General features: G+C 44.9%; 2 protein-coding genes across 4 annotated transcripts in view; one reads left to right on the top strand and one right to left on the bottom strand.

Moving 5' to 3' along the window:
- Positions 1–11,053, bottom strand: part of LOC119396985 (succinate--CoA ligase [GDP-forming] subunit beta, mitochondrial) — a 46,259-nt gene extending 35,206 nt beyond the window's left edge. The window contains exons 1-2 of the mRNA XM_037664389.2: positions 10,818–11,053; positions 5,856–6,000 (exon numbers count right to left, since the gene is read on the bottom strand). Coding sequence (XP_037520317.1) covers positions 5,856–6,000; positions 10,818–10,874 — 202 coding nt within the window. The 5' untranslated portion in view covers positions 10,875–11,053. The remainder of the gene's footprint in view (positions 1–5,855; positions 6,001–10,817) is intronic.
- Positions 10,901–26,522, top strand: part of LOC119396984 (cyclin-D-binding Myb-like transcription factor 1) — a 42,514-nt gene continuing 26,892 nt past the window's right edge. For 2 of the 3 annotated variants that reach the window (XM_037664387.2, XM_037664384.2), the window contains exons 1-8: positions 11,355–11,384; positions 11,969–12,161; positions 16,312–16,458; positions 19,469–19,524; positions 19,981–20,077; positions 20,134–20,210; positions 23,891–24,081; positions 26,325–26,434. In XM_037664387.2, the coding sequence (XP_037520315.1) occupies positions 11,370–11,384; positions 11,969–12,161; positions 16,312–16,458; positions 19,469–19,524; positions 19,981–20,077; positions 20,134–20,210; positions 23,891–24,081; positions 26,325–26,434 (886 nt within the window). In that variant the 5' untranslated portion in view covers positions 11,355–11,369. Of the gene's footprint in view, positions 11,034–11,354; positions 11,385–11,968; positions 12,162–16,311; positions 16,459–19,468; positions 19,525–19,980; positions 20,078–20,133; positions 20,211–23,890; positions 24,082–26,324; positions 26,435–26,522 lie in introns of those variants that run through there. The other variant, XM_037664385.2, reaches the window with a different exon arrangement.

The raw sequence follows: 26,522 nt of genomic DNA, 5'->3' as shown, positions 1-26,522 counted from the left end.
CCGGTGCCAAATGCTCCCGCCCGAATGAAGTTGACACCTTAGAGAATAAGAGGTGTTACCTTGAGTACGCACCGGTTACATTTACGTCGACGCACGGCAGCGATAAAATGGCACAAGGAGAGGACCAAACTTCCCGGCGGATGGCTGCTGATGTGCCGGGGCAGTTTGACACACTTTCGCCATCCATACTGAAGTCTGACGAACCAAAGTCATCTTCCGTGTCTGTGCTGCTACCATCATCCAGAGGTACCATCGCTCAGAGTCACCGGAATCCGTCGAAATTCGCCGTTTTCGTGGAGCACCCGCGAGCGATGTCGACGACACGTCTGAAACAACGAGCGCTCACCTACCTGACTGCAAACGAGCTTTAAAAATCTCCCTGCGGCGGAAAAAAGAAACTCACAAGCGAAACTGATAAAAAAACATGCTCTTTTACCCTTTGGATTGCGTTAGCTGTCGAGAAGCGCTCAGAGAGCGTCAAAATTTGAAGTTGAAGTCATCGTTACTACACTAACGATGGAAATAGACGCGGTCACGAAGTGTTAAAGCGCGCCCTTCGGGCAATCTTGCGGGTGATACTACACATACTGAAGCACCTCTGAGCTCTTTGTGCCGTTAGCGTTAAATGATGTATATAAGTTGCTCACCGTTGTTATGCTAAACAGCCGGTGGCGCGTGGCCGAGTTGTTTAAAGCAGCGTGCTGTGGAGCGAGGGGTCAAAGGTTCGAATTCCGGTGGCGCACTTCGGAAATTTTTTTCTTCAGATTTTTCTTTGTGGCTTTTATTTATATATACATACATATACATATCCGGGACATGACGGCGACGGCAAGAACCAGCCGTGAGTGTCCATATAATTTCTATTGCAATAAAAAAATCTTCAGGAGGCGGGATTCGAACCCGCTTACCCTCGATCCAAAGGCGAGTGTCCTAACCACTTGGCTATCCAGGCACGCTAGCAGAGCATAGCATATAGCCTTGTTTAGTATAGAGCAGCAAGGGGATGGGAAAGGGAAGTGAGCGTGAGGAGGAGAGAGTTGATGGTGAGGATGCTGAAGCATTCAAGCCACGCCCACCGGTGGAGACATCCCGCGTGACCTCCGCTCTATGTTCCATAGCCTGGCTGCACCCGATCGTGTCCAGAGAGTCATAGGGCGTCCTAAGAAAGTGCATCCCGAGGAGGAAGCAGCAACGAGCCCGTGCTTCGCTGTGCCAAGCTTTGCGCCACTTAGTGCAAACATTAAATTTCTTGCGCTCTCTATTGAAATATAAAGCATGCTCTACAAACAAACAAACTCGTGCACCCTTCTGGAGCACCTCTCTTCAGCATAGTAGAACCTTGCCACAGCAAGAGAAATAGAGGAAAAAAGCCAAATTCATTACCTTTCTTGTAAATATGCTAACCTAGATAAAAATTGTAACGAACTCCGTGCAACACGTGTACTTTTTCGAAATACGTATAAACAGCCGAAAGGAAGAAATTAACTGTTTGTGATAGCATTATTTTCGTATATCACGGCATTGCTAGTTGATACAGTTTATAGGTGTTTTGTGACATAGTTTACAGTTCATTTCTTCACATGTTATTGTGCGAAAAGTCAAATTATCAAGACATTTTGGTTCTAAGCACGCCATGCGCTGTTGCATCAGATATCCTGCAGCACTAAAGCCTCTTGAACTGCCTGCGCAAGCCGCAGGGGCACACGAAATCTGCCTTGCGAATTGTGAAGACGTCAGCAGTTGTTCTCAGACTTCCACCACTGGAGCAAATTTCGGACGTCTCTGCAGACCTCTGCAGAATAAACATATCTGTCCGGCTCATCCCTTCATTTCTCTCCTTCCCGAACGTCGTGCCACTCTTCAATATGATCTATAAAACTCCTCTTTCAGAGCTTCCCCTTGCAGGTTTAAGCAGTGCATGTTATGCACAGTTTGTACTGTGCTCTTTTTTTTTTTTTTCATATTATAATGGTGTATGCCTTGCTAACGATGTTGTACGGTAGAAGATGGCGATTGGACTACGCGGGTAGGACTGGCAGGAGGTGGACAAAGAGATTTCGATCTATTTTGGGGGTTCGTTCCAGTGTAATAATACAGGTGCAAATAAGCTTCCCGATGATTACTCATTGGGTGCATATGGTTCGAAGTAAGAGGACATCTCCCGACACGAAATTAGCAAGTGTCTTTTTTCAAGCCAGATATTTGGTCAAGCGAATATACTTTGCCCCTCATCTTGTTTAATGGATCTATGCTATTCCTGCACATTCCAACGCTGTTGCGGAAGTATCATGTAGCTCTCGCACCATATAGCGGAACAAGACAAAAGCTCAGACGTTAACAATATCGGCACACAAAGCAGGCTGTACAAGTACAGGGGTGTTCAAACGCTCCTATGCCGCTATCCCACGTAATCCTATGGCAGCGCAGCCTGGCAACTTTTGAATACTCTGCACATCTCGCGTCACATGACCCCTGGGAGCCGTGAAGGAGCCACGGAAAAATAATGTGCCGTTATAGTGATTCTGTGTAATGAGACTCTGCGCAGGCCTTTCGTTTTAGTGGACTGCTAGAACTTTCACAAAAGTTGCCTCGCTTTGGAGCTCTGTGATTGCTCTTCCAATGATAAGATATAGATATAAATTTATTTCAGTGCATTTACTACTGTGATTACAAAATAACATTTGGGACATAAAATAATAGCGAATGCAATTAAGCACAAAATAGTGAGATGCTAACTATATAGCACCTGGTCTGTTTGCTTTTAACTTGCCCGTTTTAGATAAATCAAGTAGCCCATATGCAAGAAGCAAAAGTGCAGTAGCTGTCCCTCACAAAACTTCTCCATATAGCTTGCCCAACATAAAAAAGTGTTTTTTCGAGACAAAATATATAGAACATATATGTATCCACAACGTACGTGGAACAATCTTAAGAACTGGGCAAAGTCTAAGCCCAGCCCGACCCGAGCCCGCCACCTCAAACACGGGCCCAGCCCTAAGCCCAGAGCTTGAGGCCCGAGCCTGCTGTTAAAACTGCTTCACACACCTGGCCCAGCCCATGGGCCGGGCCAGGCCCGGGTTTTCGGGTAGGCTCGAGCCTGTGCAGTGCTCTACTTGTTTCGTGCCAAGGAAACGCTTATTTTGAATAAAAATTACGTTTTAGTGGTCCGCACAGCGTTAGCGCCCGTCAAATCACACGCCTGAAAAAGCCTCCTGACGCACGACCTACTGTACTCCTGACCTGCCCAGATAACGGGGGTCCTATGGGAGCACGCGTCCCCGCTCTCTTTCAACCGCTAGCCGTAGGTGGCGCTTCCTATAACCTGCTACTCTGCGACCGTTTGCACGGCGCTGGAGTAAGAACGCCTGTATTCTGTGACGAACTGCCGGCATTATGTGACTGTTTCTGCAAACTTAGACCGAGGGTCAAGTAAGCTATTCAGTGCGGTTAAGTATTCACTGCACACTGGTTGACTAACGTGAGAAGCCGTAGACTTGCATAGTGTAGGACGTCTGTGTCCTTTTAAATGCAAAAAAAGTTCTAATTCACTTTCCGTATTTTTATTTCCGAAGTATTTTGCATTTATGCATAATAATTACACGATATGAGCGCTCTGCGCTGGCAAAACATCACCACGAGCGTTAAAGCTGACATCAGCGAACAGGTGCTGTCTAGCACCACAACGGTCGTAGGTTATGTCCCTAGCGGCAGGAGGTATGAACTAGAACATGAGCGCTGGAGAGGGAACATCTGGGCAGGTCAGGAGTACAGTAGGTCGTGTACTGACGTAGCAGTTGCCTTGCCCAATGTTGGCCGCCTTTACTGCCCGGCAGCCGACGCTGTGGTTTCTGCTCTGAAGGGCACATTACACAGCATTTTGTCGAAGTTTCTGTTAGAGCGACTTTCATGAGCGTGCAAGGTACACGTAGCAGTAAGCGATAACGAAACTACCACTGAGAAGTGACTGCGCGAGCTGAGCACAGCCCTGCGAAAACGGAACTTTTGCACAACCCACGCCGTTCTCCACCGTATCGTCAAGTTCCCTTTTCCATGAATGAAAAAGAAAACATACAAGCAGCATTTTATTACGTCTCGCAATGCTTGGAATGTTCTTTTTTTATCATAAGTAGTTTGAATGCTAGTGATAATTTGTACTCTGGACTTTTGACATCATCGGGCTCGTTCCAAAATGTCCCACTGGTGGCACATATAGTGTCCCACATTTACCTTAATTTCTCGATTACTAGAGCACTGCTATTGATAATACAGTATAGACCGCTTATAACGTAAGTCGCCGGAGTCGCGAATATCCGCACTATAAGCGGTACCGCACTATAACCAAAACAACCTTTTTCAAAGTCTGCACTTGCGCAAAACGTGTTGAGCATGTAGCCTCGCGTGTCCGATAATCGACATATGCGATTTGGGGCGCTTACAACCACTTAAATCTCCGAATGTTCAAAAATTAACCGCCAAAGACCCGCATTGCCAACGAAATGAACACGGGGAAAAAAAGCAAACAAAACAAAGTGCCATCGCGGAAATTCGCCGACTACCTCGAGGTATGCGCATTACACCGAAACCATGTCGAATCGCGACCGAAATTTCACGTGCTGAGCGGTACCGATCGTTCGATTTCACGGGCGCGCACGCGATGTCCAAGACATTGCAATCGAATCCGGAACCACCATTCGAGAGCTGCATGTGCCAACCATGCCCTCGTTTTCATTAACGATATGATTCCCTTCCCTTCAAGTGCAGCCATCGCAAAAAGTTTCGTTGATTCCGCACCAAACCGCAACTTTTATCGCCGGCGACCGCTACCGAAAAGCAACCAACGCTGATTAGGCCTAGCCTGCGGTTCAGCATGTAGTCGCGGGAAGTTTGTCCGAGACAAGAAGATCGGAGGTCGAAAAGATCGCACTCAAGCACTAACCCAAGAACAGCGCGCGTGATACGAAGTTAGTGTTCGCGGCCGGGAGATCAACGGCGACAAAAGACCGCCAAGGTTTAAGTCCGCGCACTGGCAGAAAAGGCGAAAGCCCGCGTCATGAAGACGCAAAACTTTTTCAATTTGCGGACGAGGTAGCAAACGCGATATCTGTAGCAAGTGTGATAACGACGACGCTTTTCCCGACAGGAAACTTGCTTTAAAGCGCGCTTGATGAGGACGCGATCGTACGTTGCACGCGGAACGCACTGCCGGCAAGCGGCCGCGGAGCCTTGCCGCCGCCGGTGCAAAGGCTACTCCGTCGCCTAGGCAACCACCATCCTTCCCCACTCGGCGAGCCCGCACAGCGCTGCCGCGGTCTTTTTCCTCCCTCCGCCCCTCGTTCGTTCACTGTGCGTGCCCTCGCCCTTTGTAACGACCTCGTCGCTCCCTCCCCAGCGGCGTACCTCCTTTGAGAACCGCACTCGCTACCGCGTTTGTCGGAAATATTTTCCCGCAACCGCATTATAAACGGTATTTCATCTTGGGGGACTGCACAATAAGCGGTATGCGTATACATGCGGTTCTATGGGAGGGTAAACGGGAGTCGAAAAAGACCGCATTATAACCGGTCCTGCACTATATGCGGTTACGTTATAAGTGGTCTGCACTGACGTTTTAGACGTTCTCAAACATTGACCTTTCACTCTGACATAAATCTATATTTGCCTTTAGTGTCCCTATAAGTATGTGAGCTGCACCACACATCTTGTAATCTAGCTTCCTTTACCTTCATATTGTGTTCATGGGTGTAAATCCTCGTTTTTAAACAATCAGATCATTTGAAATAACGAACTACAACAAAGGAAAACGGTTATAAGTAGTGGGGCAGTTGGCCTGCAAACTGCTATAAAGACTAACTTACCAAGAGTTTGAGAAATCTCTTGTGCTTGAGACACATTGTCGGCTACCTTGAACCTCTGGACAGTAATGCCATTGTCAGCCATTAGCTGTTTGCTTTGGTATTCGTGCAGGTTTAAACATCTCGACGACGGAGGTGCTAGGCATGCCTGAAACCAAATTGTCGAAAATCATTGTATAAAGGGAGTGGATATTCGCCCGGCATCCGGCTGAATTGCGCGAGCGGAACTTGGCCGGCAGTGTCTCCTCATTGGCCGGCTGTAGTCACGTGGTTAATGCCGGAATCCTGAGGCAAAAAGCGCTTTGCCGGCACGGGTGTATTTGCCGAGTGTCATTTCGCGAGTGGCCGTCAAGCGAAGATGCCGGCATTTAGTGAGAGAACAATTATATGCCGGTAGTTTGACTTACCCACGCCGTCGCCACATCCGAAAACGCACGCCGTGACGGCAACAGTTGTCCGGTTCTGGTTTGGACGGCAGTTTGCTTTTGCGGCCGGCCGTCAAGCGACGAGCGCCGGCACTTAGCGCACGGGTATTTACGAGTTTCATTTCGCGAGCGGCCGTCAAGCAAAGAGTGCCAGCATTTAGACCCACGCCGTCGCCACGTCTGAAAACGCACGCCGTGACGGCAACAGAGTTGTCTGGTTGTGGTTTGACCGGCAGTTTGCTTTCGCGAGCGGCCGGCCGTCAAGCGACGAGCGCCGGCACTTTGCGCGGAGACAATTATTTGCCGGTAGTTTTACTTATCCATGGTATAGCCTCCCCTGAAAACAGGCAGCTGTGACTACTACGACGGCACAAGTCGTCCGGTTGTGGTTTGACCGGCATGCAGTTTGCTTTCGCGAGCGGCAGGCCGTCAAGCGACAAGCGCCGGCACTCGGCGCGGAGACAATTATTTGCCGGTAGTTTTACTTATCCATGGTATAGCGTCCCCTGAAAACATGCTGTGACTGCTACGACGGCACAAGTCGTCCGGTTGTGGTTTGACCGGCATTTGCGCTGTTACTTCGTTTAACTCAGTTAGAACCTGACGGTATATCCTCCACTTAGAATGCCCTGCGAACTTCGCAAGTGTACCGTTGCCTTTCATAGTGCACATTGGAGTGAAAAAAAAAGGGGGGGGGGGGGTCGTGTTTCAATTTTTTATTTTTATGTTGCCAAAATAAATGTCATACATTTAGAAGTTACGAAAAATTCTGAAATGCACAATACTGACACGAAAGTTTCATATTTTTGTTTTTTGGCTGCCTCTGATGACATATGGAAGGGCTATGTATGATATCAGCAAAGGCGCTACTGAACATCTTGTGCGTTTCTATGAGATGAAAAAGTCCTTGGCCTGGGAATGTCGCTGGAGCCAACGTTTCAACAAACGGGCCTGCTTTGTCAGGGCAGCCTTGATGATAACAAGTCCACCTGTCGAAATGTTGGCTCTAGCAACATGCCTTTTCAATGATTTTTTAAATCTCTGCAAGCTTCCATCTTATCCTGAATTTGTCTTTGAATGTCGACAACACACTCCTCACTTTGCTTTTTTTTTTCTTGTTGCGCGGTACACAAAAAGTAATTTCAGGCGTTATAAAAGGCAACACAAGTCTTAGTTTACACAATTTTAACTTGGAAGATATGCACATCAATATTGTCAAGTCACCTGCAGTGGGAACATTGCAGTTTCTTCTCTGACTACCTCAAATCAGATGGAGGGGTATGATAATGGCAATTAGTAGAGGTCAAACTCTACGCAACAGGAAACGTCAGGTGATATAAAAAAGTAGCACGTTTCAGTTTTAAACAATTTTAACATGGGAGATATGCACATAAATATTGTCAAAAGTCACCTGCAGTGGGAACATTGCACAGTTTCTTCTTTGACTACCTCAAATCAGATGGAGGGGTATGATAATGGCAATTAGTAGAGGTCAAACTCTACACAAAGGGTAACGTCAGGTGATATAAAAAAGTAGCACGTCTCAGTTTCAAACAATTTTAACATGGAAGATATGCACATAAATATTGTCAAAAGTCACCTGCAGTGGGAACATTGCACAGTTTCTGCTTTGACTACCTCAAATCAGATGGAGGGGTATGATAATGGCAATTAGTAGAGGTCAAACTCTACACAACGGGTAACGTCAGCTGATATAAAAATGTAGCACGTCTCAGTTTTAAACAATTTTAACATGGAAGATATGCACATAAATATTGTCAAAGGTCAAGATATGCACATAAATATTGTCAAAAGTCACCTGCAGTGGGAACATTGCACAGTTTCTTCTTTGACTACCTCAAATCAGATGGAGGGGTATGATAATGGCAATTAGTGGAGGTCAAACTCTACACAAAGGGTAACGTCAGGTGATATAAAAAAGTAGCACGTCTCAGTTTCAAACAATTTTAACATGGAAGATATGCACATAAATATTGTCAAAAGTCACCCGCAGTGGGAACATTGCACAGTTTCTTCTTTGGCTACCTCAAATCAGATGGAGGGGTATGATACCAGCTACAGTGCCAGTCAAACCCTTCATTGTCTCCATGACATTTCTCACTTTTTTTGTTGTTGCATGGTACACAAAAGGTCATTTCAGAATGGCTTGCACATGATGCCATAGACGCAGCTTCTCAATGAACTGGCACTGCACGATGGTGGCTCTGATGACAAACAAGTTTCGTCTATGTGAAAATAACATGGCAGGAACATCTCTGTGTGCAAATAACAAAAGTACATGCATGTGATGTTTTGATAACATTAATGTGGCATCGCAAACACCACGTCCCCACATGCTGGTGCTCCAACACGGTGCTTTCAATGACATCAATGCAAGCCATCAATAACAAGTAACAAAGTTGTTTGTACAATGTTGACGTGAAAGCCAATGCACAATGTTGACCTATATAATTGTCACACACTTGGAACATTGCCACAGTTTCTTTTTTGGCTGCCTCTTCAACAATGTGCAAGGTACATGGTACCAGCAGAGACACCAATCACAAAAAATAGTCAAACTTCTCAAGCTCTTCGTGACACTGTTCACATTCCCACTGGTGCATTGATATGTTTCACCTTCACTGTGCTCGTTATAGAGAGCCATGCATCACTGCTGAAAAAGGGCCTTACCAGGTTGATGTCCATGCACTCATCCAAAACACCACAGTTCAGCAAATCTGGCTTTGTTTCCACATCTTCTTCAAGAATTTTATCACTGAGGGCACTGATAACACCTAAACAGTTGCGCTCAGAATATTAGGTGGTATCGTAATCGTCGGTGATTTTTTTCCCCTTTATTTCACCATGTTTGTCACCGACGTGGCGGGACTACGTCACACTATCTTGACATGTATCGGCACATAATTGTCTCCGCGCTAGTCGCTTGACGGCCGGCCGCTCGCGAAAGCAAACTGCCGGTCAAACCACAACCGGAGGACTTGTGCCGTCGTAGTAGTCACAGCCTGTTTTCAGGGGAGGCTATACCATGGTTTAGTAAAACTACCGGCAAATAATTGTCTCCGCGCTAAGCGCTCGTCGCTTGACGGCCGGCCGCTCGCGAAAGCAAACTGCCGGTCACACCACAACCGGACGACTTGTGCCGGTCACAGCTGCCTGTTGATAAGTAAAACTCGCTCGTCGCTTGACGGCCGGCCGCTCGCGAAAGCAAACTGCCGGTCAAACCACAACCAGACAACTCTGTTGCTGTCACGGCGTGCGTTTTCAGACGTGGCTACGGCGTTGGCAAGTCAAACTACCGGCATGTAATTGTTCCCGCACTAAATGCCGGCACTCTACGCTTGACGGCCGCTCGCGAAATGAAACTCGCAAATACCCGTGCGCTAAGTGCCGGCGCTCGTCGCTTGACGGCCGGCCGCAAAAGCAAACTGCCGGCCAAACCAGAACCGGACAACTGTTGCCGTCACGGCGTGCGTTTTCGGATGTGGCGACGGCGTGGGGAAGTCAAACTACCGGCATATAATTGTTCTCTCACTAAATGCCGGCACTCTTCGTTTGACGGCCGCTCGCGAAATGACACTCGGCAAATACCCGTGCCGGCAAAGCGCTTTTTGCCACAGGATGCCGGCATTAACCACGTGACTACAGCCGGCCAATGAGGAGACACTGCCGGCCAAGTTCCGCTCGCGCAATTCAGCCGGATGCCGGGCGAATATCCACTCCCTTGTATAAATACCCGACATGTCGCAAGAAGTGCTTTTGGCCAGACCGAACACGACGCGGGCCGCGGAGCAGGCCGAAAGCACTACTAACAAACATCCGTTTTGCGAAAATTACGGTTAAACAGCAATCACTTGCTCAGCGTCACCACCGTGTGAAACAAGCCGAAAGCATTGGACTCCGGAACACGGTGGCTGGTTTATGTGGTTTTAACGTCCCAAGACGACTCAATGAGAGATGCCGGAGTGGAGGTCTCCGGATAATTTCGACCACCAAGGATAGTTTAACGTGCGCCGATATGGCACAGTACACGGGCCTCTACCGCCTCCATCTTGATGTGCGGCCGCATTTCGATGAAGGTGAAGTACAGTACATGAACTCCCGTACTTAGACTTAGGTGCACGTTAAGGACCTCAGATAGCCGAAATTATTAAGAGCTTCACTACAGCGTCTCTCGTAGCCCGAGACGCTTCTAAACCAACCAACCAACCAACCAACCAACCAATGTGTTCCGCTGTCTGAGGCTTTCAGTTTCACTTTAACATCTTGCCTTTCAGCACTCGAAGTGAACTTAGTATGGATAACCAGACTGTGCTTACTCGCCAACTGTGTCGACCTTTCCGTTTTTACAACAGCGAGCCAAAGAGATACATTTGACCTAAGCAGTTTTCCGGTCAAGTAACGGTTGCGAGGCCCACCGTTCAGAAAAAAGTGCCAAAAGACAAATGGCGCTCAGGCACGTGTAACCCAATGAAGCACTGACCAGCACTCGTTGACAGAGCTGACAAGCAGTTATTCTCACCTGTTTCGTCCAAAGTCGACCTAAGCGCAACGCACGTGACAACCGCGCAACCTCCATGTTTCCTTGAGACGACGGAGAGAAAAGCCGAAGGGACCTCGGGACCTCTGGTTGCGAGAGTTATCGGACTTATCTGTAGTGGGTTAGCCGCGCTAGCTGTCGGCGGGTACGGCTTATCGGCTGAATGCCTGTGCTCACAGCAGCTTGTTCTTTACGGCGGTAAGCACCGCTCATCTCTTTTCGCATTTGCTACCTTGCAACCACCCAGACGCCGCTCCTACCTAGGTTCGCGAACGCGGGTTTAAAATAAGCGCTCCGGGCCGTAGCAGCCGCCATTTTTCATCATCCTGGCATTTTCTCACATTCCCGGATAATCCACGGGTTCCCCAGTCCCCACGTTGCTAGGCGACCGCATCAGCGATAAGCATCGACATGATGTGCTACGCTAGGAGAACATGACGAAAATGCTGTCCGAAGTCGCCTTCTACCAAAAGCACTCCAAGCACCCGTCACTCCAGCGTAATAAACGGAGTCTCGCAGGAAGAACTTCTCCTTATGCGTCCACGCGAGGTCTGTTGTCAACAGAAACCGTGTTATTTTCAGCGGTATTTCGTATTTCTGGACGCTCATTTCACATCGAACTAGACTGAGCGACAGTGAGCTTGCGTGAAAGGAAGCGTCTCCACGTCTGTTGACACTCCAACAATCTTTAGCTGCGCGCTATTTTTTTAGTAAGTTCGTTTATCGCCATGCCACAAAACACCCAAAAACGTACATACGTCTCCTCCAAGGCGAGTTTAGTGGAAATACTGCATCAATTATTCCCATACCCATATTGATAAAACATCGCGTCTACTTGCTTGTGCTATGCCCGGCATGTATCCGGCTGTGTAAGGATTTGATCAAACACCGGTGTCACGGTGCACTGCTGATCGCGATCGAGCCCGATCAGGATCAAATTTCTCAACAGTGATTGGCTCCCTCTTGCAGATTGCGTAAGGAAGCCAATCGCGATCGTGAAATTCGATCGTGATCAGGCCCGATCGCGATCAAAAGTGAACGTGCGACACCAGTATAATATTACACATTTTCTGCCATTCTCTGCTACGATTAGTGTGGTTGATGATTTACTCGTGTGTTTTGTTCTACCGTAGGTAATGGATCCGATCCGTGTAGCAACGGTGGGCGTTCAAGCCGACATGCTTGATAGTCCCGACGACGTTTTAGATGAGGAAATCTCTGTTGGACCTGTATCGCCATGTCATGGTTCACTTGTGATGGACAACTGTGAAACAGCGTACCTCACCGATAACAGCATCGAAGAGGAGGTGGTTGTGGTGGCTGACAGTAAGCGACGCTAGTGTTCTCAAGGAATATTCTTTTTTTTTTTCTCTCTCTGTGGCATGTGGAGTTGCTCAGATGAGCTGTGCGTTTGCCTAGGCTTCAAAAAGTATGACCATGGATTGATGTGAGCTCAGGAGAGGTGTGAAAATGTATATACTGCATGTGAATACGAACAGAACATGCCTTGCTGTTCAATTTAAGTCCACTTTGTAATCACTATTCAAAATTGTTGAATGTTCATTTCTTTTCCAATATAATGGAAGGTGTACTGAAGCTTTGATGGGGAAAGACAGAAGCAGCCGACCGTTCCAAATGATTCTGCAGCAGGGAGTTTGTGGATGCCGCAAAGAGGCAGCAGTACCACAGCAAATGCATGGAGCAGCCAACAGCTGTTCAATGACTTCCAGTCATTCAGTAAGGGTGCTTTGCACCTTTAGGCAGCCTGTAAATTGGTTGTCTCGGCTTAGGCAAAACAATGTTTTGTCAAGTTGGAATGTTCTCAAACTCAAAAGCATGTATGTTGTGTCACAAATCATCTTTCTAGTTATAGGGGGCTTGCTAATAAAAACATTCTATAAATCTTGTAACTTCCCTTACACTACTGAATAGTCTAAGCAATGAGCCACTATGCTCTTGCAGTTTCCCGTTATTTATGTGTGGTGCAGATATGCCACCTATGAGTGTAATTATAAAAGAACGTAAGGTGTGCCTACATAGACACAAGAGAATGTACACAGACACAAACAACATAAGAAGAAAACACAAGCAGCGTTTGTGTTGTCTCGATATCTTGTTTCTGTATTCGCATGCCTTATGTTCCTTTCTGATGAATCCTTGCCAAGTAGCTCGGCTTTCTGTTGTTCTATGAGTTTAAACTGTAGTTGAAGTGAAGTCACTAGTAATCCATTTTACATCAGGCAATTTTTGCTTTTTGTGACGACTATTTGTGATGCCCATATATCGGTTTTACATGCAGTCGTTTTTCATATAACACTTCAGTCACCTGCTCTTGCAAAACAAATGCTGATTGATGTGCAAGGTCTGCAGTCTATCACTGACGATATTTACTGTAATCATTTCATACACATAAACACCCTGTAATGGTGACACAGTGTTACTGAACATTTATGTTACAGTAATAATGTAATATTAAAGAGTTTAAGAATAGGGTTCATAGTGTTTGCATTGCGTGGGTATGTACGCTATTTTCGAAATATAGCTTGCGTACCCAAGAGGTTGGCATATGACGCATGTGCTGTGGCAACAAACGCTAATGCAAAGCTTTGCATACCCTATTCTAAAACTGCCTATTGGTAAACACTTCATGCATGTGCCGTAAAAGCTTCATGTTACAAAGTCAGAAGCAACTTGCCTATTGATGGCTTGTTGTTTCTTTGTCCACTTGAATTCCTTTCCAATGATGTCATAATTACTACACTGCAGTTAAAAACTACAAATAACACGCCTTCCTTCACTTCATTAGATTGTGTCTAACAAGGAAACAAGCCCTTGATTGGTAACAGAAAAAGGGAAACATTCCAATAAAAAATGCTCTTTTATCACAAATTAATTTGGAAAGGGAAGTGTTTGAGTCAAATGCCTGAAAAGGAAATATCTATGCAAAGGCAAAGCCTTACCTATGTTTGAGTGTGTACCTTATAAGCTGCTTGCCATTCCAACTGTATATATGCACCACAGAGACTAGAAGCCTTAACTAATCAATTTTTAATTCTTCTGGTTCGGAGATCTGGCTGCTTACATCAGGGCAGAAAAAAAAAAAAATGATCTGACTGCCTGAGCAAGAACTAAAAAAAAATTAGAGGCACACTATGTACATTTCCTTGCAGGCAACACTAGTGTATCGTTATTTTAAAGCTGGCTTGGCGATTGTATTTTTGACTAGTACTACTAGTTCAGCATTTAAAAAATTTATGCTTGTACCAGTGAAGTTACACTCGGGCATCAGTACAGTGTCTAATGGCTTGATTCTGGTGTTTAAAGGAGCACTGACATCAAATTTACGCATGTCAAGATTTTTGCATCCACAAGCAGTTATCGACCCCCTAGTAGCGATTCGCGACCCAAAATGCCACTCGGGGACGAATAACTATCTCTTTTATTGATTTAGATCACCGGTATCTAGCACAATTCAAAACTGCCGGCAAGCCCGCCATTTTTTAGCGCCGACAGCGCCACCTCCAGACCGCGCCCCAGCTGACCACTTCTCTACAGAAAGTAGTGACGTCAGACTCAGCTGTTCAGCTAACATTTTGTCTGCTAGGCGCACACGTTCAGTCATGCCTTGTCACCAGCATCGCCGTCAAAAATGTCGACTAGTGTTGAAGACGACATTCTGGAACTTGGAATCGCCGCGATTCGTGACGTCGCGAATCATTTGCGCTTCGACGCTTTGCAAAACAGCGATTCAATGGATGCCGTTGCAAGCAGCAACGAGGAGGTGCCCGGGGATGCACGCTTGGGCCATGCTCGCTGGTGTGTCTCAATTAGCTATATTAGAGAATTTTAGCATGCACGGCGTTCTGGTATACGCAAAGGGGTCTATGGAATATCGGTATAGTGAATGCACACCAGCGGAGAAATAGAATACTTTAGGTTTCTACAATAGCAATCCTGCGCTTGCAAAGTTCTTCTTTGCGCCGCCAGATGGCCCCACCTATCTGGCCTCTCACGGTTATGGCTGCAGTAACCCAGTATATTACGCTAGCGCAACAAAGTCTACGGACGAACTAAAATTCACTATAAACGCTACCTGCATGTTACTTGTTAGCGATGATATTTATCTATACGCTACTCCACCTTGATAGCTTGTCGTCGTGTCGGTGTGTACCTCACGTGTAATGAAACGACACAATCATTCCGCTTTTTCCGCACTTCCAACAACACAATTCCCCGACATGTTGACTGACGAACACATGTCGAATCATGCTCTTTCCTTTCGCCTGTCTTTTCTTGGTGGTTTACATCTTTTAATTTCATGAAATCACTCATAGCGGCGCAACGAAGATCAGGCATGAAGAGTGAGAACATTTCCAGGCGTCGGCACCACGATAAAACCTCGAATCGTTGACGTCATCGCTACTAGTGCATCGTCACTCAGGATGGTATGCGCCACACCGAACACGTCACAGTAGTGTCGATGTCGCAGGATGATGAAATCCCCTTTGAGCTTTTGTACGCTCTTTGCCGTCGAAACAAAATAACTTCCAGGTGACGGACGCCATTCAGACTTGGTCAAAAATACCTATGCATACCGAACAATCGAATGAAGGACACATCTCGAGCTTGAAATTTTATGTCAGTGCCCCTTTAACATTGCTGTGATTATGAACTGTATGCTAACATTGCAATACAGTGATGTGCTTCACTTCCTGCTCCATTGGTGTCCAGTCTGCAGATATTTGCTCATGATGGTGCATACAATGATGCCATCTACAGGACTGTTGTGGGAACGAGAGTTTTTCCTTTCATGAACTTTCCTTCATCCTGCAAACTTCTTCAGAACTGACATACCATAATGATACATGCGGCTATATTTTGATCGCCGAGTGTGGCAGCATCACAAACATTATGGTATTTGTGTATAGGCATCCACACAGTGGGGCAGGGCACCGTGCATGTGAATCCTGTTGTCCTACAGCAGGGGTCTCAAACTCATCTTGGCTCGCGGGCTGGGGCAGTGCAGAAGGTAGGATCGGGGGGTGGGTGTTATATTTTAAAAAAAGCGTTACTTAACGTTGCCATTCGAAAGGCCAGCCTTTCCCATATATATATTATTGAAATATAGAGCTTTTGTTCCACGGTTATGTTATAACCATGGTGACTGCATGGGGTGCCTCAGGAAAAAAAGAGTCTTGAGGCCAGTCATGTCGTGTGTAGCCCATGAACATACTTATCAGAAAAATTTATATATGTGGGACGAAGACAGTCATCTGCGGGCCGGCGCGGGCCGCAACCAACAGGTCGCTGCTCTGCGTTGTCGCATTTCAATCAATGAGCCCTTTACGTCGGGTGAGCTGATTATGCAAACAAATGGTATAATGTAGTTGATTGACGGGAATGGTCTATTTGAAAAGCAGTTGTAGTCTTGCATATTCTCTATTTTACTAATGGGGCTATGTCCGTCTTGTGACAGGTGACTCACTGTCGGCAATTGACAGCCTAGACTCGCCAGGCAGCAGTAGCCAAGAGATGGCTCCTTCCTATTTCTTGGCTTCGTGCGGTGACGAAGAAAAGCACCTCACCTTTTCTCAGCATCCCACACTCTTTCTGGCAGCTCAGGGTGAGTATATCATATTCACGGGGAGCAATGTTTATACGAGTCCTGAAATCCTCAAAGCAGCGGCAACATCCTTTTTTGTTTGTGCTGATTGCAGTCATTTGCAAGGTGCTAGCCTGGCCAGTGACATCCGTTTCCTTCACGATCACGATTGCGTGTAGGATAAGTAGGAAGTCGTTTTATCTAGTATTATCGCTTCCGTAGCTATTTATGCTGGTCACTTGTGGCACAGCTACAACAAAAAGCACCAAATTGGGCACCGATGCAAGGCACATGAAGTGCAGAATACGGAACTTCGCCGGTTGTATGATGGTATGATGGTAATGTGATGTTGGGAAACACGCTGTGGAGGTGCTATCAACCCCCACAGCGTGTGTATGCATTATGTTGCTTGGGTTTGTTATGTTTTCAATGTATTGTACTGGCATTGTATAAGGGTACTTAGCATGTTACTAGTTATGTATCAGATTCAGCAGGCAAGTTCATTGTTTGTAAAAGAGTTAATAAATATACATGTGTTTGTTGCCCGACCGCGTGAACTGTCTCCGTGTGTTCCAAGACTGGCGCACATCTTCAGACCCCACAACGCCAGTTTCTGCAACCCGTAAGGGAGCATGGTGCAGTGTCATGGAAGGGGGGGGGGGAGGAAGGGAAGAAACCGCTAAAACAGAGTGGAAGGGTAACTCCAGCTTCTCAAAAAATGAGTACGCACACTAAGTGCCAAGTTGGGGTACCTCTCCTCTCTCCAGAAAAACTGTCGGGTGCCCAGTGGCACTGGGAATCATTGCACTTACTTCGTTTCATGACCAACTTACGTTGTTGGTTATGAAAGAGATAATTGACAACCACCCATTTGTATACAAAGCCGCAAGGAAATCCATACGGATTTCTGCAGGATTCCACAGAACTCATTTTGCAATAATTCTATGTCCATGTACTTCGAGTTGTTGACTAATTCGCCCTCACACTGCCAGCATCCTGGTTGGCTCAGTTGGTAAAGTGACCGCCCCGGAAAGGCGTTGGTCTCGTGCTTGATCCCCAAACCAGGGCGAATGCTTCTTTAACTAAGAAGCTTTCCTTTCTGAGAAATCAGTATGGATGTCCTCGTAGCTTCATGCTACAGACAGGTGGTTGTCATTTACCTCTTTCATAACCTTTCCGCCACCTTGCAGGATTCCACAGAACTGATTTTGCTACTCAGCTTATTGTAGCTGTGCTGACTGGCTACTCCACCCTGGAAGCAGGGAGGAAAGCATTCAGGTTCACCCAAGAATAATCGTCCCCCCCTCCCCCCACTTGTGTTCACACCGTGCTCCTCATGACCACTCTCTGGTACACGGCATGCAATTAAAAAATGTTTGTGAAAACTGTACGTAAGTTAGCCATTTGAATACTGGCACCTATAGAAGTTCCAATTTATTGCCTTGGTCTTCCCTTCTGGCAGCGGTGAAAATTCAACAGAAAATGAAATTGTGCAACTTGGTAAAGATTCATTGCAAAGGTACCGCACTGCTCACTGAAAGGTGCAGCACACTCCAATTTGAACAAGGAAACGACAGGCGCAAGCGCTCGTGCCTGTCATGTTTCCTTGTCCTTTGTGTAAGAAGTCCACGCTATAAAGCTTGTAACTGTGGATTACCAACTAGCCCGAAAGTTGTGGTTTCGCATTAGTTTTTAATGATGCTGATGTGATCTTTCAGTATCAAAAATCAAAGGGCATATGAATCATTTACAAGCATACCACATTAAGAAACAAGAGAATGCATGTGTCCACCAGACTTCTGTGGCACTTTTTGAAAGTGAGATAGTTCAGTTTGAAAAGGGCTAAGCATATGTCTAGGGTGTCACAGGTGATTAGAAAACAGTTTGTCACATTATTGTTGTGTGCATAGTCTCTTTTATCGGTGGTTGTATTGTGGGGCAGCTGAGTCTTTATTGGAAATGTACTTTTGTCTGTTTTTTGGCTGTGCGGTTACTAGCATTGCTTTTTTTTCCCCCCAAAAAAATGAATTCTGCGAATGAAAATTAGTTGAAGTTCAGTGCTCGTACCGTGTGTTTCTTCTCCATCTTCATTGTTCACACAGCATGTTGCAGGGCATGAAGCTTCATTATGTCGAAACTGCAGAACAACATGCTTTGCATATTGATCTTAGAATGGTTTTAGCTGCGCCAGAAACACTGACAACAGAAGACGAGAAGACAATGCATGTGCAGTGTCTTCTCGTCTTCTGTTGTCCATGTTTCTAGCACAGTTAAAACCATTTTAATATGAACGTCCACCAACTAGCCGAACTCATTGTTCTAGTACTTGTTATATTGAGCTTAAAAATACACAGGCTCCTATAGACGTGAAGTAATAAGAAGTGAAATCCCTTGTTATTACGATAATTTCATTACATTGAAGCTCACTGTATCAAGGTTTAACTGTAAAGTGGACCTGTTCAGGTTAGTATGGGAAAGGTTGTGCTGACCTCAATGGATTGTCTCAGATTCTTTATTGCAGTACAAATTGCCATTAATAACACTCAACTACTCATCCAATTCTGCAGATTCCTGATTGTGCGATGTTGCATCTTTCTTTGATTTTGCCTCTTAAGAAAACGTTTCTGCTTACTGAAGTGTTTCAGTAAGCAGAAACGTTACAGGTGCCTGCAGCATATGCTACTTGAATGGGCAGTTATCGACTGGTATTCGCATGATTCCAAAATCACTTCAGATATTTTTTGTTATCTATGGTTTACCTGGAGCATTTTATGTTTCGACAGAGATTTCCATAAAGGTTTGAATAAGGAACTCAAGCGCATGTGTGGAAGAGCCCTTTCTAGCCTGTAGTTAGAACTTGGTTTGGGATTTATACCATTAACTCCTTTGCTCTCTCATAAGGTCTTCATATACATTATCTGTATGCCTGATAACTACATGACAATTATGTTCTGTCGATCTGGCTGTGTTGTATGCATGCAGTGTCCTTCCAAAACCATCTTGCATTTCATTGCTGGACTCTTGCTTTCAGGTGAAAACAGCAACCTGTCACTGGATCCAGGTATTCCTCTCATCAACCTTAATGAGGTAAGCATGAGATGCTGTCCTCTGCCGTGTCACCTATCAGCCATAGCAGAGTAAGGTAAGGGTATGCTAAACTTGGAAGTTCTTGCAAATCGGCCCTCAGAAGCACACTACAGGGATAAGTGCTTCATCTTTTCCAGACCTAACTTGGCTCTGCCTCAAATTTTGTCAGGGCTGCTAAGACATCCATTTCCTTGTTATTAGTACTTGTGATGCTAACAGCATATCTGGTGAATACATTTTTCGGCCGCTACATTCTCTTCTAGCTGTCCAATGGGACAGCAAGATGGATCAGTACAACAGTTGTATAATGCAAGTAATACTGCTGTGAAGGTCTGTGTGCATAGGTACTGTATCATAGCTCTCCCCACTGGCCCCATGATAAAGCCTTCGGCACCCTTTCTGATGCCACAATGTTTTTGAGGATGTGGAGGTAAAGCTTGTTGATCTTTTTGACAGGCTTTGTCCCAACCCACCACGACGACGACGTCCGTGACTGATGTGAACCAGAACTGGTTCACTACGAAAGAGGATAAGAATAATCTGCATGTCAAAGGTGAAAGGCTTACCAGCCATGGAATGGTGCCGTGACTCAATCCATGCTACTTTCAGGCCACTCCTGGAAACAAGGCATGTTCTCCCAGGAAGAGACAGAAATTCTGAAAAGTAATATACAGAAGTACTGTGAGGTAGGACATGCCCATTTTTTAAGAATCTCATGTTATGGTTACGTGCAGGAAGCTGCTGTGTCGAAATCTTGCTTTCTGTAAAATGTCATTTCTTTTAACTATGGAGCAATTAGAAAAACACTGTGCTTAATCTTAACTGGTTGCACTGATCACGTAACGGGGATCATTGGCATGGTATAAGCATGCATTTATTCAGCTGTAATTTTCCAAAGTACAGGATACAGGAAAATATGTTCAAGGTAGTTTTAAACCCTTGTTGTAACGAAATTGCATTATTTGAAGTTTCACTTTATTTCAAGTTTCTTGTGGTCCAAACTGAGGTGCACGTACTTTAGACCTAATTATTTGAAGTGTAGTGGCATTGGACTCTGCTTGTAAACAAGTGCAAAGCAGCTAATATGCATGGGACTGCTCATTGAAGTATAAACAGTTGTCTATCGCTTTTTTGTGTACTGCAAAACACACTGTAAGGGTTGCTCCGCCATATAGTGGCAGCTGTTTGCTCTCATTAAAAAAAATTTGCCTATGTCATGTTGCCAGTATAGAGTTCGACTTTGTTTCACCCACGACCTACTGTACTCCTGACCTGCCCAGATATCGGGGGTCCTATGGGAGCGCGCGTCCCCGCTCTCGTTCAAACGCTCGCCGTAGGTGGCGCTTCCTATAACCTGTCCGTCTGCTACTCTGCGACCGTTTGGACGGCGCTGGAGTAAGAACGCCTGTATTATGTGACGAACTGCTTGCATTATGTGACTGTTTCTGCAAACTTACACCGAGGGTCAAGTAAGCTATTCTGTACGGTTAAGTATTACTACGCACTGGTTGACTAACGTGCAGGACGGCTGTGTCCTTTTAAATGCAAAAAAAAAGTTCTAATTCACTTTCCTTATTTTTATATCCGAAGTATTTTGCATTCATGCATAATAATTGGACGATATTAGTGCTCTGCGCTGGCAAAACATCACCACGAGCGTTAAAGCTGACGTCAGCGAACAGGTGCTGACTAGCGCCACAACGCTCGTAGGTTACATCCCTAGCGGCTGGAGGTATGAACTAGAACGTGGGCGCTGTAGAGGGGACATCTGGGCAGGTCAGGAGTATAGTAGGTCGTGGTTTCACCATTCAGTTTGTGATCTTTTGCATTGTCAGAGCGTGAAACCTGCATTGCAGTGACTCTTTTATAGCTCCTTTACTTTTAACAAAATGCTGCTCATAGGGATGTCATCTTTTTGTCATGATGAATTAGTTACAATTTCAGTCTACAGATTACCCCACTCATAAGAATAAGAATATTCAAGTGTCATAAAAATCTGATTGTTATAACTGGGTATCATGAAATAAAGCAACATAGGGGTACGACAGAGCTGTTGTCAGAGAACCCGCTACAGCTCTTCCATACAGAGAGTTTGGTGCCCGTCCACACAACCTTCCTCCATGCAGCTGCTGAGTGCGTTGACTTGCTTAACTCTGCTTCCTGCGTGTTCCAATGGGGTGTAACACACGGTGCCTGTCGCCTTTCAAGAATCGCACTCCTATAACAATGGCAAAGAGGGCTCACGGGTGGCAAGTGACATGCAAGCTTAGTCGAGCCATTGTTTTGGGGCCCCCGAAAGGGGCCTTTTAGCAAACACTAGGCCACCTTCTCCCATTCATTAAACAGTGCTTCACCACAAGCATCTCACCACGTATGTCTCAGTGGCTTGCATGTCCCTATGTGATCAGCCTTGTTTGCTTTACATGAAGCTTGTCGCCATCATTCTTCAAGTCTTGTCATCTCTGTGCCACAGTTTAAGCATCAACGTTTGGTAGGAGCTTCGCAGGCTCCAAATAAGTCACTGCTGCCTTGGACAAAGCATGCTTTCCTAAAGCAGTTCCACACTGCAGAAACGCGTACTTCCAAAAAGTGACGAAAGAGAGACATGCGAGGCTGGTGTTGCGAAGAAGGCTGGAAAACAACTTCGACTGTATGAGCGCGCAGCAGCCATTGAGGCTTTTTCTTCTTTATTTACAAGGTTCTTGCATTTGATTACCTTTCAACACAAACGTCTAGCAGCCAGACTTCATTGTTATTACTGATAACGCGGCACAAGGGCTCTGTAGTGAGCAAGCTATTGTATCATAGAAAACATACAAAAGGGCAGCAGCCTCTCCTTTTTATAACTGATATGTTGTAATAACCAACGTCGTTGTAACTGGCTGTAGTCATACTTACATTCAACTTTTGTTTGTTATAGCATTGGGATCCCTATAACAAGAGCATAAAGAATTCTTCAGTAACTGCTAAAAATTGTTCATTGTTTATTATAGAAGCAATAGTACTGTTTAAAGTGCTCCCGCTTTCAGTCTTGCAGCTTCTTTCACAGCTGCAAATTTTATTTTCATTTGTTTTCTTTCTCAGAAAGCCAAGTCACGTGCAAATATGGCAGAGAAATATCTTTTGAAAATTATTCAGTACACTGGATTGTGTAACAACATAGAAAAGAATAATGTTTTCTAGAGCCTACCATTTGAATACAGCTGAACCTGATTATAAAGAAGGGTGATATAGCGAATTATTGGTTATAGCAAACTAAATATAAACTTTGGATGGTCACGCTTCGTTTCAGTGACATTTGTTCTTTCTATAATGAAACTGATAACGTGAGTGCTGCCACAGTGTCGGCTGTAACAAGAAAATATTAGGTTTGCACAAGATTCAAAACTCAATGGTAGCATGACAGCTACAAAAAATATTGATAGACAATTCACCACTTTTTTTTAATGGGGTCGGGAATTGATTTTAAAAGCCACCAGGCAATGTCGAAGATCACATCCTTCTTTAAATAAATACGAACGGCGGCCTTTTTTGTCAAACGAACTTTGTTCATTTGTAATTTCACTTTCTCATGTTCCGGTCTATTTATTTAGTTTGAGATGCCACAGAGAGACAGGTAAGGATTATGTCATTTATAAGGCCTAGAATAATGTGTTCTTGTATCTAGAATTGTTGTGCAAACCTGGTTGCTGATTATTTGCAGCAGATTTTTATCTCTACTGTTACAACGAATATCGAATATAACGAACTAATTTATGACCCCTGTGCTACTTTGTTATAATGAGGTTTGACTGTAATATAAATCATTAAGAACGGTTTAAATGCACGCTACTTTGTCCTTGCTAGCTATAGTAAAACGCCTCCCAGTTTGCTTAATTACTGGGCAGCATACTTCACGTTCTAATTGCGCTTACGAAGGTGGGTGCGGCTGAAGGCGTATGTGGCAGGAAGAAACAGTCGCCAATACTGTCAGTGCACCAGGAGTCACATGCTTAATTAAAGGTGCATATAATAATGCTAATAGGTTAATGGTATTTTGGTTTAGGACATGGTTCAACAAAACAGCATTTGTGTTGTCGTGATCTCTTCTCTTGTGTCCATGTTTGCACACCTACCGTTTTTTATGTTCAATTTACTCAAGTTTATTGTAAGCTGATTTTAACTCAAAAAGTGGTGTTCTGCAGCTGCATAGCTGCACAATTCAGTGAATGTTGGTGTTAGTCGAGTTGGTTCACTCCAGTTAGAGATGCGTGTTGAATGCTCTTTGTGTCATAATGGGTGCATGAGATAAGGTCATAATATGACTCTTGCTAATGAGGCACTGACCTGCACCAATAAACATTAAGCGAGGGAATTGTGTTTTTAGGAGCGTGGTATCAGCAGCCCAGCCACGGTGATATTCTCGATGACTAAGGAGGAGCGTAAGGACTTCTACCGCACTGTGGCCAAGGGCTTAAACCGGCCCCTGTTTTCGGTGTATCGTCGTGTCATCCGCATGTACGACAACAAAAACCACATTGGAAAATACAGCTCTGAAGAACTGGACCAGATCAAAGCGTATGTAGGCTTACTTCTATTTCTGCTTACTCCAAACGGTGAGCTGAGACAGCCTGTATGCTCTTTAATTTTAAACACCGCTCTTTAATTTAAAAAAAATTTTTGATCGATTTCAATGAAAGCTGCCGAGTTTATGCATATACGTGTGCTGGTTTCAAATAAACAGCTATTTTTCTAGTACATTATGTAGTTCCGAGTGCCATGTCCCCCTTACCCAGTGACCTTTTCTTAAAAGTTATCCCACTCAGCTGTTCACAGCTTACTCTTGTACACCTCATCCATGATATATTAAACTCCGATTTATCGAATTATTGGCTATATCGAATAGTTGAGAAATACCCTCAGACATCCCAGGCAAAAGTATAGGCTTGGTGCTAACGCATGTAGAACACCCACGTAGCAGTGCATACAGTGTGTCGGAACAAAAACCAAAAATGAAAACATAACCAAAACGTTGTCTATTATTTTTTTTTGGAGTGAAACCAAAATGTTCTTTACTGGTTTTCAGCTAAAGGAAAATGTTGGCAGTTTGGAACAACCGAGGTCATGCAACGTGCACAATAATGTACAATAAAACCTCATTAATTCGAACTCGGTTATTTCAAAATCCCGCATAATTCGAAGGGTTTCTGTGGTCCCGTATTTTGCAATGTACATCTGAGTGGATAATTTGAAGCGGCGGTCAGCGCCAGCCTGGTTAATTCGAAAACTTTGGGCGCTATGTGCCAATTCCCGATCCCGATTTCGCCACAACTCCGTGGAAGCGACGGCCATTAGGAGCCACAGGGCAATGCAGCGTAGCGATATTAATGAGTGACAGTTGAAGCAACCCAGCCTCGCTGGTGCTAGCGCAAAAAGGCAGCAACTGCATACTTTGATCGTCCGGACACGGTCACTTGCACCCTATTTTGAGAGGTATCAACGGACAGCTCATGCCTTTGCACGTGCCGTGTTCTGACCGCTCATTTTGCATTGAAGCGACAGACAGCATGAAGGTTGCTTTGCTGGCTGCAGCGGCTGCGTCTCCCTGCACCAGCATTTTGTCGAGTTATGCCTGGTCAGGTGCTAAAAGAGTTAGCTGCTAGCTTTACATCATATAGCACTTCACTTTGTTGCATTCATTGCTTCACCCTTGCAGCAAAACTGTGTTTTTTTTTAAGGGGAGATGCTCCTCGGAAAATTTTTTCTTTAAGTATTTGTCACAGCTCAATGAAACTTTCACCATTTATAGAGTTTGAGCACCTCTTTTCAAATATGCTTTTATTTTTTTTATAGCTCATTTGGTTAATCTTTTGCAGACCATGCATTTGTGAAAACAGTGCATTTTTGTGCAAGCTTAGGCAACAATAATGAGCACCAAAAACACTAAAAAAATAGCTCATATTGCTCCTAATGAATTGAGGAATTCAATAAAGCAAGAAAACATAGGGTAACATATGTGTGTTAGCCTAGAAAAAAATTCCAATGCCGAGTTTCAGTTTTACCATTCTCAAGGAAGAAAACTTATGAAATCATCTTGCTGAATATGCTCGTGGAAAACTGTGAAAGTTGTTTCTTTGAATTCAGGACATGTTAAACTATAAGCATGCCAAATTTCATTATGATCCGACTACATAAAGTGTACAAATTTTAGTGCACAAACTCTAAAAATGCAGCAAAATGAATAACTGAGAAAAACATGTTTGAAAGCTAGACTACGGTGGACGCTACGCTAGACTACTATGGGGAAACAATGTTTTTTTTTCTGTATTTTCAGCAAGAAAGCCGTGTTGTTGAAGTGGGTTCTGGGAGAAGAGGGTTAGGCCTACATGTCCGCGAAAATTCAAGAGCCGGCAACGCCGCTGAGCGAAATGCCGCGTGCGTGAAGTTTGGGTAAATTCGCGCTTTCACAAGCCACCACAAGGGCTTTTATTGCATTTTTTGATAACTTCTGTTGATTCTTAGCTTTGATTCTTCAATATATTAAAGAGGAGGCTTGGGGGGATACAAAAGACAACAAAACACAAATTCATTTTTTTCAAAAAAAATCGCAATTTTTCGACCCGCATCTCCCCTTAATAGCTCAAACTTCCCTGATGATCAAATACAGTGTGTTAAACGATCATGTGTTATATCTGCAGCACGATTACATCACGGTTTCACATATGCTGGGTACTGCGGTACATATAAATTGGGGATTGGGAGCACTTGCCTTGTGCATCTCCATATGCCATGTGTCTGCGTAAACGTTTGCTTCCCTGCAGACTACGAGCATCCCATGGAAATGACTGGAGATTTATTGGAAACCAATTGGGTCGGAGTGCAGCATCTATAAAGGATAGGTGCCGGCTCATGAAGGAAAACTGTCGTCAAGGTAATGCATTTCAAGGTGCTGTTGTATGAACAGTGTTATGAATTAGTCGCATTCACTTGCACTCTTATGTGTAATGCAGTAGAAGCCT

Source organism: Rhipicephalus sanguineus, chromosome 6, assembly GCF_013339695.2.
Source record: "Rhipicephalus sanguineus isolate Rsan-2018 chromosome 6, BIME_Rsan_1.4, whole genome shotgun sequence".
NCBI lineage: Eukaryota > Metazoa > Arthropoda > Arachnida > Ixodida > Ixodidae > Rhipicephalus > Rhipicephalus sanguineus.
This window is presented reverse-complemented; position numbering and strand designations above follow the sequence as displayed.